The following is a 12,863-nucleotide window of genomic DNA, read 5'->3' as shown; positions in this document are numbered from 1 at the left end:
ACTGACTTCACTGTGCGTGCACATATTTATTTAGGTAGCAAACACAATCTGACAACTCACTGCTGTGCAAGTTTGGAGCAGGCAGTAACCCAAACCAACACAACACACAATGACCCATCCCTTTAGCTGACAAACTACGTCCTGGCACGGCCAGAGCTGTGCCAGCACAGGCTCCACTCCAGCACAAGATGCATTCGTGGGGTAACAACCCCCAAATCCTGCTTGCATGCCTGGACTAAAAGTGGAGCTCATGACTCTCTGGTCCCATTTACATTTTGGAGTCAATAACCTCAAATACAGTTCTAATCTCAAATCTGGAAACCACTGTTCGAAAGACTTGTTCAAATAAACAACAGCTCTGGCTTTCCTGATTACTAAACTATGACAAATCTATTACAAAAAATGCTTTGAATCTGCCAAATCCACTGCTTTGTTTGCAAGCAAGTAAATAAAATACTCGTAAATAATAAAAATGCAGATATGAGCTGTTCATCTATTTTCCTGGCTCATGGGTCTTGACACAGTAAATAGCTTCTATATGTTATGGAACTGTTCAAGCAATTTGGGGGGCATTTTACATTTCCACTGATAGGCTAGCAGTCATTTAGCATGTATTAGGAGATGACAGATGACTTCATTTATTTAAGTGGGGCATTTCCACTAAAAAAAACCACACACACACAAACTTAGGCAGATTTACCTAAAATCACATGGTAATCATCTAACAGTAGTGTTACATGGTTATGAGCCTCTTCCCAACAGGCTTTTGAAGGTGTTTCACTGTATAAATCAATACATAACATCAACTCCCCTTCGAGCATTTAGGTTGTAATCATCTCAGACATATTGCCAAATGTGTCTGAGCAAGCGCTAACTTTTTTTTTATCTCCCTTGCTCTTTCAATCTGATTAGGGTGGTGAGGAGGCCAGCTGCTTCCATTTAATACCAGTCTACAGCCCCAGCAGGAGCTGGAGCTGTGGGATTTAATGCAGTGCAAGCTGCAGCTGGTGTGGCAAGGGCAGGTGGCCACTGTGGGACTGCAAATGGGCCCAACCCTGTCCAGAGGTGCTGATATCTGACTGAATTTGTCCAGGTAGGATGCCATTCCTATAGGTACAAGTATGAGGAGCTACTAGCGTAATTGCGAGTAAGGCCTAGGGAATGTGCTCAGAAAAGCATCAGCAAACTGGCCTTTAAAACTGAATCAGACATTGAAAACTCACTGCTGTTTTAGGTACCTCGTGCAGGTGGTAACACAGGAAAGCATCACTTGGCAGAAACCAAAGTGGTCCTGTACTGAAGCGACACCTTGCAAAGCAGGTCTCATTACAACCTGCTTCCTCCAGTAACTGGCTGCTGCTGTCCCAGACATCCCTCTGCTGTGCTTCTCCTAACTCCCAGCTCTGGGCAGATTTCCACAGGCCCTTGCAATTTCAGAGGTTCACAGCACAAAGCATCACTTGTGTCATCCTGCATGACACACACTGCAACACGTCCCCCCGCAGCTGAGAGCGTACAGGTACATATGCAGGCTAAGCACGAGAAGGAGATGCATCCTGGAGCACACATATGGCTCAAAAGGTACATCACTGCTCACAGACATATATGCGTCACAGAATCATAGAATAGTTTGGCTTAGAAGGGACCTTCAAAGCTCATCTAGTCCAACCCCCTGCCATGAGCAGGGACATCTTCAACTAGATCAGGTTGCTCAGAGCCCCATCCAGCCCAGCCTTAAATATCTCTGGGGATGGGGCATCCACCACCTCTCTGGGTAGCCTGTGCCAGTATTTTACCACCTTCATGTCCATGCTTTGCTGGCTCATTGAGCAATTTGCACTTTTGGTACACACAAAAGCTGTAGACAAACAAATGGGCCAGCTGTTGCTTCTCCACAGCCTGGGTCCAGCCATGGTGGGATCTTGGCTTTTTAGCTGTCAGCCTGCACCCTGTCCCTGCAGTCCCCCCTGGGCAGAGCTTGCAGACAGAGCCTTTGAGATGCCTCAGGCAGAAGGCAGCATCCCAGAGAAAGAGTTTTAGTGAGTGAGGGGGCATCTGGATGCAGCATGTGGAGGGAGCTCCAGACCTGTGATGTGCAGCTGTGTCTCCATCTGGCAGCATAACGCAGTTAAAAACTTGGGGGCGATTGTGGGGCCACAGCTACAAGCATCAGCAGAAACGTAGTGCAAAGAAGCCCCCACTGCAGCACAGCCTGGGCGTACCACTTATTTTCCCTTCCTCCCCTGCCCTAGATTGCCTAGTCCTCACCCAATCCCTTCTCCTGGCCCTGGCTATTAACTCTTTGCTCCCTCCGTGATGAGTCTGGATGGGGAGGATTAGCCTGAATTAAGAGATTTACTCATTCTTTCACAAGTAATCCTGCAGGGAGCTTCCAACTCATCACTCATTAAAATCCTGAGTCCCTCTTTCTTCTGCAGTGGCTTCTGGCTACTGGTAAGCTTCCTGCTGCCTTCAGGCAGAGGATATTAGAGCTGATCCCCCATCCCAATCCCCCATCCCAAGGGCAGAGTGGAGCACACCCCGAGCCAGGCTATGGGCTGAGCACACTGTAAAGCACCACAGACCCGAGGGAGCAAGCAGAGAGATGGAACAAAATATCTCAGAGCCCCCGGACTGGGTCCCTGGTGCCAGCTACTTGCCCAGGGGCTGTAAGGACACAGGTACTTCGGCACCTCTCTGCTATTCTTAGCTGAGCCACTCTTGTTGGTCCTGGTGTGAGGTATGAGGCAGGAAGGGAGGGCAGCAAACTAGCTGATTTCTCCAGAAAGGCAAAAAACCCCACAAAAATCCAGGTATGGGATTTTTTTTTTTTTCATTAAGTTAAAGGATGCACTGAGGGAAGAGTGTGGGATGGGGCAGGAAAGGCCATATAGCAGCAAGTGATCCCACACAGCAGCATTCAGGTAGCAATGTTATTAAACCCGGGGTATGGATTTAATGCTGCTGCTGTCTTGAATTCCCTGTAGGGTTTAACAGTCTGGACACTCATGGTACCACTGGGAAATAAAAGCAGTAACTGGAACAAGATAAAGAAATCAGCAGAAAAGTAGTGGTGAACTCTCTGAGGTCAGGGGAGGTAACAGCTGGAGGAGATGACAGCTCTGGTGCCTGCCAAAATTCCTAATCTTGGAGGCATGTAGATGATGTTTATAATTTAACCAAATCCACTATAATGTCATGTTTTTGCTAGTCAGGTCTTTCAGAGACGAGCTTTTTGAAAAACCCATTTTCCATAAGATGCAGGAAAAATACAAAAATAGAACCCAGGAGGCCAGTGCTTCTTTTTTGACATATCTCGTCATTGTAGGGGCACTTGTACTGGAATATTCAGTGTGTGAGGTAGGTCACTTTCCTGACAGAGAAGAGGCTGGTTATTCCTTGCAATATGCCCTTCTTGCTATCTGTCTGTATCACCCCTTGGTGCCACTATGTTGCTGATTCATTTTGCTTTGTGAGCCTCAGTAGTTCTCATCTTGGCCCCCCTGAACTCACTGTGTAGTGGCTGCAGAATTCATGATCTCACCTTTTTCTTTTGCCAGTCTATTCTGAAAATGCTAACCAACACAAGACCAGATGGGGAACCATGGGACTCATATTGGTGATATTCTCTGTCTAAATACCCATCTAAAATTTTCTTCTTTCTTTTCTGTCCCAGCTGCTTTGAGATCAGTGCCACTGCTTCACGCTTCACTCTTTAACAGACTCTTGTAAGGGATGCTGTTAAAGGCTTTTAGAAAAAACAAAATGCAGTAGGTCATCCATTCTCCCTTATCTCCTGATTTATTCACACTGTCAAAGAACTATAGCTGATAAGATAGGTTTTCTTCCTTTATAGAAGCTATGCTGCTTGTCCCAGTCACATTCATTGGGTGTTCTGTTACTTTATATTTAATTTCCATTTCAACCTGCTTGTCACATCTTGAAGAAAGTAAGTTCTGGGATCAGATCTACTGCTTTTTGGAAATACGCATACAGTATTTGTTAACTCCAGTACTATGGCAATTTCAATGAAACTCCACACTTCTGTCAGTAAAAAAAAACTGCTTCATTTCCCATTTCTTCTATGAGCCCACTTTTGCTATTGACTTATTGCTTTGTAGTTTATGAAACTGTTCCAACACGTTACTTTCTGACATCCAAATCTATGGCCTTTTATGATTTTGAAACAAATAGCTCTCTGGTGAATTTACTGGAGAGCAGAAAAGTATAGCTAAACCATGCAGTGGCTGGTAGCGTTGACTTTACCCAGGCTGCAGGGGATGTCACATCACAAACTGTGCACCTTCAGCTCCCTAGAAATGGTCATGGAGGCACTGGTAGCAGGAGGAAAAGGAAGCAATTTCAGTTGCTTATATTTTTATCAGTATTCCGAGTCTTCCTTACTTCTTTCATCTCCGCAAGTCCACTAAATCATCCAGTTCTTCAGGTGTGCTCCTGTTTTCAATTTGCATAAATGATTTTGTCTTCATTTTTGCCTTTGGCATTTTGGTCTTACCATCCCCTAAGTTTTCTTTCCTGAAGAATGCCTATCTCAACTTCAGAGGTGCCCAAGAGTGCTGCTCCCTTCCCTTCCCTTCCTGTGTCAGGTAACGCCTGCCTTCTGGGGCTGTCTCAGATCATCTTGCAGTAGCACCTGCACCAAGGGAAAGGAGTTTAATTTCCTCACTTCTGATAAAAAGATATTTTAGATAGTTCTTTCCTTTATCACTGCAAACTCCTTCCTCACCTAGGATGCGCTGTCACTCTGCTGGGAGGCTTCCCCCTCACCACACAGCTGAATTTAAATCTAAATACCATGGCCACCCTTATTACACAACTGAACTTCATTTGTTTTAACCAGCTCTGGTGGGTTATTTAGGAATAAGCCAAGCACACTCTCCTTCTGCTCTTATGCTCTCTTACCTCTGCAGGTCTTTTGGAAACAAATATAAAGCCGTTATTATCAATGAGGAAGCAATTCAGGATCTGCAGAGATGAAAGAGAAGCAACATTAAAGACAGTTTTTTCCGTGGTTGTCTGGTATGTACCACTGTGTGCAGGATGGAGTGGTGTAGGCTTGTGCTTATGGCAACAGCCTCAGCATTTCCACACCTCGCCCCACGGCTCAGCTACCATGGATTTGACACAATTGACTTGTCCTTCTCTGCCTCCATTTTAAGGTATTTAGTTTGTGAGCTGACTGTGACAGAGACTGCCTCTTGCCAGGGCTGTGTGCAGGCCTCGCAAGCTCTGAGCCACACTTAAGAAGACAAGACATCCTGCAGGAAGCGACAGGATATTTGGAGAGCACTTGTCTTTAATAAAATTCTACCTAATGCATTCCATCTTCAGATTTCAGAGTTTTATAATCACTCGTGAAATAACTCTTTCTTCACCATTGAGTATCAGTGCTCGTCTTTATTTTGCAGAGCAGGAAATGGAGGCAAAGAGTTTAGATGAAAACCTTTAGGTCTCACAGGGAAAAACAGGGGAAATCCTACATGAACATAGAAGGAAAATTCTCTGGTGATCCCACTCTCCAGGGCAGAGGAGCCCCTGTCCCAAATATAGCAGAGACCAAGGCTGAAGCAGTGGAATAAATGCAAAGAGGGGTGTCATGCATGCATGTCATGCTGACAGACACTCTCTTTGGCAGCCTTGGGAAGCCAGTGAGACAGCCTTAGAGGACATGGACTCTCCTTAGAGTCACTGGCTGGAATCCCCATGCCCCTGCCCAGGCTCAGCTGACAGTTCATAGCTAAGGAACATCTAAACTGCAGGTTTGTCTCAACAGCATGAGGTTCTGCCCCAGCTGTGCGGCCTCTTGTGAGGAGATGACAGGCAACACCTGACTTTTGGGGAGACAAAGACCTCCAAAGAGCAGGTGGTCAATCACACCCACCACAGGTATAGAGAAGAAATCTGGGCAACTTACCTCATCCTGACAGCTAAGTGGACAGGCACCGTCCAAGGCACTGCACTGGAAAGGAAAAGCAGGGCATTAACCATGTCATGATCTCATCTTAGTCTCCCTCTTGGGACTCCTGAGCTGAAGTTCTCCACACCAGCATCTCATAAAGCTCTGCAATTTAGCTGGCATTTCTAAGACAAGCTCTACAGCACGCACCAGTACCACCTCTTGGGTCAGCCACTCAGTGGCTCTGCAAATTCCCCACCTCTCTGAGCAACGTCCCCTTTGCTGAGGGCTCTGATCCTGCACATGCTTCCCTGATGTGCTTCCAACATCACCTGTGCATCTCAAGCAGAGACTCGCTAATGAAGGGGACAGCGTCAAGTTCTCCAGCTGTGAAAGCAAAGATTATTGTGCACCAGTGAGGAACGGGCATGCATTCCAGCCTCTGCAAGTATCTGGACTGAACACATGGTGTGATATTTCAGATTCTTCTCAGGCAGGGGTTTTTGTTGTTGTTGCTGTTGGTTTCTTTATTCTGCAGTCAGCTAATGATAAAATAGGATGTGAATGGTGTTTCTGTAGCCCAAGGCACCATCCATTTGTTTCATTTAGAATTTCTGTGTAGTGGACTTGACATGTGTTTCACAACATTGAACTGGATGGGGATGTGAAGGGTTAAGCGGTGAGTAACAAAGCCCTTCAGGTGATTATTGATTTCATAATTGTTCTGAGTTTGCTGTGGCTGCATGTGTCTGTCTCTTTGTGTTATTTTATAATGCTATTTTCTCCAGCAGCAGAGGCAAGAAAGCTGACATGGTGTTGCCATTTCTGTACACGGGGTCCCTTTCTTGCCAGAGGTTTTCTGGGGCTAGGGAAGGATGCTGACGTGTCGCGTAGCCTGCCTGCTCTCAGCCAGCTGCCCTTTATTTCTGCAAAACCCTTATACATAAGCCTCAGCCCCCTTTCTGGATGATTCTCAGTAACAAGAGCTGAATTTGCCATTTCAAACCACAATAAGACCATTACTTTCAGTTAGAATGTGTTTCTCCTCTTGAGTTTTGCAGACCAGAGCCAACAGTTTCAGGTTTCTGTCCCTCCGCTCAACTTCAGAGGAGGCTCGGAGATGCCTGATCTTGCTTCAACCCCCGTGGCTTTGCAATATCGCATGCTCACGCTCCAACTCCAACTGGCTTTTTGAGGGTCTAGGGATGATGGTTTAAAAACAGCCTTTTGCCCGCAATTGCAAGCATCGTCTCGCTCCTGCCTCACCACAAAATAGCATTGGGTTGTTTTGTCTCTCTGGACGTACGCATAGAGGTGGCCCTGTACTTTGTCCCCGGTATGTTCCTTCCTTTGGTCAGCAGAGAATTATGGCTAAAACGAACCACTATTACGGCCTTGGGGGTTAACAAATACAGAGTCCAGAGCTCAGAAACTGGAGCAGAAACCCAAGTCAACCAGAGTGGTATCCCATAAGAAGGGCCCATGTCTCACAGCATCTTCCTCAGCAGTTTGAGGACCAAGTCTCGCTGCCACTACTCTTCCAGACCTGGAGAAGCTCCAGCAGTGCCCAGTGCTGGCTGGCCATGTAGCATTGGGAGCACGGTGAGGAGCCCAATCTGAGAGTACCACCAGCTTGCAGGGAGCCCCTGAGAGGGTGCAGAGCTGAATCTGAGCTCCCTGGATGCTCTGAAACCACATCTACTGCCTTATGGGTGCAGGGCTGAACCTGAGCTCCCTGGATGCTCTGAAACCACATCTACTGCCTTATGGGTGCAGGTCCCTCCTCAGAGACCAGCCTACCTCACAGCATCCTCCTGCTGTTGGTCAGGTCTCCGAAACACTGTGACCCAGAGCCCTTTCAGCTTTGCCAAAGACCCTTAATTACTGTGAAGACAAACACAGCCTGTGACAGGCTTGGACTATCTGCAGTGACTACAGACAAGGGACAGTGCCTATAATATGCTGGCACACAAACGACACAATCACGAAGCTGTGCTGCAGCGAGGCACGCCAGGATGTCTCCCCGTCCCCAGCTTTTGTCTACTTACATCACTGTCATTGGGCTGGGAGACAGGAAGCACAGCGTGGACATCCAGAGGGGCACAGCATGTGGTGAAGCAGGAAAGAGAGAGAAAACAAAATCTGTTAGTCATTCCTCTGTCAAACAGCGGTCACGTCCTGCGAAACCATACGCAGGCTTTTTTCATACCAGCACCTACCAGGGCCATGGCGTGCAGGCACTTGGTACACAGGCCTCCTTTTGGCTTCTTTAGTAAGCCTTCCCGGTCTCACTTAATGCCCATGTGGGCTTGTTTGTGTGAGAACTGCCTGGGTATGGCCCTCAGGAGATTTTTTAAAATGAAGCTCTCTGCTGATGCTTGAGGATGTGCTCGTGTGCTTTGCCCAAGTATTTTTAGCTCAGGTTAGGTTTATGTGACCTCCCACCTGTGAGGATGCTCCCGCCACCGCAGCCAACCGGGCTTTTCCGTTCCCCAGGTGTGCTCGCTCCCAGCAAGCAGCCTCCTGCCCCCTCCTCTCTGTTACTCCCATCTGATGGCAGTTCCCTCTCCTGACAGCAGAGAGCCGCTTCTGCTCTATGCTGCTTCGATTCTGTCAGTCTCGCCTCTCTAGTATACCTCCTCGAAAGCAAAGCCCGGGGCCAAAACCCCTGGGTGGTAAAGGAAAGGTGTTTCACTTTTCCTGCCTCTCAGACTTGGTGTGTGAGGGGCGATGTTTTAATTATTCCACTTCTCTCAGTCCAGCAAGTTTCCAAAATTAGGACAATACTGAAAGCTTATCCCCGGGGCAAATAATTTTTACTTTGGCAAGCTGGTAGCATTTTGTTACCATTAGCAAGATGATAAGAGATGGCAGTGGATTTTTTTTTTCCATGTGCCCAAAATTGCAGATTTCCATGAGGTTTCTGAAAGGCTGAATGAGCACAAACATATTTCCACAATTAAATGTGTCATATGCAGCAGAGCTAATGCCAGGCCAGGATGCTGACACTGTCAACATGGCATTTGCGGAACAGACTCATGGCTCACACAGCATTAGTGCCATCAAAGGATTACGGAAATGTGTGACTTCAAACTAATCTACTTCATAAATCTTTTAATATGAATTCCACAAAAGCCCTCATCAAAATGTCATCGGATATGATGTAACATAGCAGTGACCTAGCTGAGAAAGAGCATTGAATTGTCTCTGCGTGATTGCTGATGCTCCTACCTGTTGCATGGCCATCCAAAACTTGCGTTGGAGCAACTCCAGCTGAATTTGCACACCCACCGCTATGAGAAACAAAAAAGGGGAGGAGGAAAAGAGGAACGTGCAAGAGAGAAAAAAGACAAGCGCAAGTTAGGAAAGGAGGGGTAAATATTCACCGGAACTAATGGGATGGAAATCCCAATTGCAACCTGCTTCCAAGTGTGAAGGATAAGCATCGGGGGATCAGCGCTGAGTCAGACTGCCAAGTGAGAGTCAGAGGTTTAACAAAGTAGAGGAAAAGGGGACACTGGTTGCTGTACCGAGGTAACGACACTCCCCCCCCCACTACAGAGCTACAAACAAATTAACAAAAAAACCACCTAAATAACAACACAAACCACCAGAAAAACCTCAGGAGAGTGAGCATGTGAGCTTTAATCTTTGTCTTTTGTAGCTTTGCCTGGCCAGAACAGATGTTTCTGATCACTCCAGCCTCACCTCCAGCACCACACAGCATCAATCAGAAATAAAGCAGGTCAGTGTGAGGAAGGGATTCAAAACCCCACCTGTCTCAAGGGGATACCATAGTGATTTAGATTGCTCATAAACCACTACGGAAGTACAGAAATATGAATGCCACTTGATGGAAAAGCGTCGATTAGAAGTAGTGCTTTGTTACCCAGTCCCAGCCCAGTGCATGCTCCACTAAGCAGAAGTGTGTGTGTGTGTCTTTCTTAATGAAGAGCGTCCTAATTTCTTGGCTTAATTTCTCTTCTATTCCCAGCATCATGTTCCTGAAGTAAGGCATAGCTCCACATGAGAAGAAATAGTGCAGGGTCTCCCTGACAGAGTAACCTGGCTGTCCCTGGGTGGGTTGCCTACAAGTACACATAATAACCACTGCAGTCATGCACAGCCCGGCGTGGTGACAGGGAACAACAGGGCTGTGTGTCAACTAGTTGAATCCAAGAGCTCTGCAGGAATTGCAGCCTCAAGCAGGACCTTGAAGTAGAACATAAAGTGCAAGTAGAGGGAGAAAAAGGAGTACGGAGGGAGAGTTAGAGCCTTTTTCATGACCACCAATATCAGGCAGATGAAGTGTTGCTGTTTCTACAGATTTCCTCTGAATTAGCAGGAGCTTCAAAGCCTGGAACAGATCCTTTAAATCTGAATCACATCGTGTGGGTGCTTTTAAGTTAACAGTATGATCTGGTGCTCTAATTCAGATGGGTATGAATTAAAACCAGAGTATGCAATGGTGTATTTTTTTTTGCAGCATGAACAGAGACCCTGGCATCGGTTCCGCTTTTTATACCAGTGTCAGTGTCCTTCTTATCACATTCCCACTGCTGGTACATCTTGCAAAATCCTCTTCACAGGTGCATTTCTTATCCAGCTCTCCCTGTTGTAGACTGAACCTGACTGCCTGTACGTGGGGGAAATTAATGATTTTGTAGAGCTGCCTTGCCCTAAGCCTCACAGAGCACAAACCAGACACGACAAGGAATGCAAACAAAGGAGAAAGGACAGGGCTGAGTCCAGCCCAGGTGAAGATTCATCAGCTTCAGTAGGGCGATCGCAGGCACAGCTTGGCCTGGTGCCTGTGCTGACAAACTGGCAGTCCATGGCAGAAGGCAAATCGTGCTCTTACTGCCGAGTCCAATGAGATTCACGTGTCCAATTCGGTACGCAGCTTTAAATAAATTCATTGTTGTCCTCTAAAACCATCTCAAGAAAGAGTTATTCCCCTTATGACAGCAGATCACACCAATAGGACTGAACATTACCCAGGACATGGAGTTTTTATGAGACTTAAAGACAAGTTGATACCTTCAGAACTAACCTTGCAGTGCAGAGCCTTACTGAGTCCCTCATATTTGTGCCAGTGAGAACATCTACCCTCAAATTATTCTTCAAAGGAAGCTTTGCCCCTGGTTATGAATCCTTGCCTCTGCCCAGGAGGCATGAGTAGCATGTACCAAACTTGGACAGAGTTGCTTGCAACATGAGGAAGGAGAGTACCTGAGGGCTTGCAGTGGCCGGTGGCAGGGACAGAAAGCAGAGGCTCCCAGCTCTCTCCTTGCTCTTTCCACATTGCTCACAGCCATGTCTAGCCTGTCTGTGGCATCTGTCAGCAAGCCCCATCCTTTGGATGCAATCTTTGCAGCTCTAACCTCTCCATAGGGCTTGAGCTCATTCACCTTCTCTGCACCAGCCCTTTCTTTCCTTCTCAGTAGTCCAGGACACATTTCTAGCTATTCCCCATGGAACTGCAGAGAGCACCCCTCTCCTCCTCACATCACAGCACAGTCTGAAGAGGACAATGAAAGCAAAGCTGGGGCCTTGCAGACAGGTTTGTCTGTCTGGATGGTGCCCATCACAGGGAACCGTATGAGAGGGATTGCTCCATGCTCCAGCCTGGCAGCACCACTCCTCACCAGTCGTGGTGGATTGGCAGCACCTGGAAAGAACTGTAAGAAACTTCCACGCATTCAGGTGACCTGAGGAAGATGTGTATGCTGAGGAGAAACAGGCCATAAACACCCTCCCAGTGCTAGTAACGAAGAGTTGCCTGAGTGCCTTCAGGCTGTTGGTGAGGACGGGTAGAAAGGAGGAAAGCAGTGATTCAGACTGAGGCAGGGATGATGCTACAGCTCGGGTGGGAGCGAGAAAACCAGAATAGCCCTCCCCTCTGCTTGTTCCAAAGTATAACTGATTGTTAATCAGCCTTTTTGCTCTGGTGTCAAAGAGCATGCTGCAGAAGCAGGAAGATCTGAGGCCGGTGAAATGATCTGTGGCCCTGGTGTGCAGCACAGCAAAAACCGTAGAGTCCTTAGAGAGACCGTGGCTAATAGTTATATTCCTACTAATGTGCAAACAACCTGCGCAACTGTAGCATCTCAGCAGTGAAATAAAACACGAGGACAAGCAACGCTGCACACCTCGCATGGTCAGACGTTCCTTCATCATGTCGGTGAGCCACCCAGCCCTGTGCATGACTTCTCACCAGCAGGCACCCTGCCTGCAAACCAAAGCAGCGCCCGCTGCATGGCTGCAGCCGCTTTCTCCAGACGCGTGTGCTGCCATTCACCGTGGAGATAAGAGTCTGCCCCTCCACCTGTTCATCCCTCCGTTGAGCATGTCTGCCTCATTAGCTCATCCTCTGCGTGTCTCTCTTTCTGTCTGCCTTTCCTGGCTCTTCTCTTTGATGATCCATATGCTGTTCTCATAAGGAGCTTTTCCCCAAGATTTAATTCTTGGGCCTGCCACACGACAAAAAGGCACAACGAAGAGTCACAAGATTACATCCTGTAGAGTGCTTATCAAGATGCACCTTGCCATTCATAACCTGTTTTCATGGAAGCCAGTCCAATGGTTAAATAAAACCTATGATTCAAGGGAAGAAGGTGCCAGAGCAGCAAAGCAGCCCTGCCTGTACTGTCTATTTGCACTCCCCATTCCTTGTTTCTGAAATATTCCCATTTTCCTTCTTGAGCCAGCAGCAGAGCTGCCCTGCTCAGAATTTTACTTGAAGTGTCCTAAAAATTCTACTTTAAAAATAACTTTCAGGCAAATTAAAATTAACAAAAGCCCAAACCAAGGGCAGTATGTCTATGATGAACCTGACAGAAGAGGCAGTTCAAGTGGATCAGTAAAAGAGTAATTATTGCAAATGTGAGCTGCCAAGGTCCTCAGCAAGCTGGAGAAAGGCAAGTGAGGGGTCAGATTTTGGGGG

General features: G+C 47.1%; 1 protein-coding gene across 1 annotated transcript in view; it reads right to left on the bottom strand.

Moving 5' to 3' along the window:
* CACNA2D4 (calcium voltage-gated channel auxiliary subunit alpha2delta 4) overlaps nt 1–12,863 on the bottom strand; it is a 125,487-nt gene that overhangs the window by 11,063 nt on the left and 101,561 nt on the right. Inside the window, exons 27-30 of the mRNA XM_065632503.1 lie at nt 9,149–9,210; nt 7,966–7,980; nt 5,936–5,980; nt 4,924–4,986 (exon numbers count right to left, since the gene is read on the bottom strand). Of these exons, the coding sequence (XP_065488575.1) occupies nt 4,924–4,986; nt 5,936–5,980; nt 7,966–7,980; nt 9,149–9,210 (185 nt within the window). The remainder of the gene's footprint in view (nt 1–4,923; nt 4,987–5,935; nt 5,981–7,965; nt 7,981–9,148; nt 9,211–12,863) is intronic.

Source organism: Caloenas nicobarica, chromosome 1 (genome assembly GCF_036013445.1).
Source record: "Caloenas nicobarica isolate bCalNic1 chromosome 1, bCalNic1.hap1, whole genome shotgun sequence".
Classification (NCBI taxonomy): domain Eukaryota; kingdom Metazoa; phylum Chordata; class Aves; order Columbiformes; family Columbidae; genus Caloenas; species Caloenas nicobarica.
Note: the sequence above shows the minus strand (reverse complement) of the source record. Positions and strands in the feature narration are given on the sequence as shown.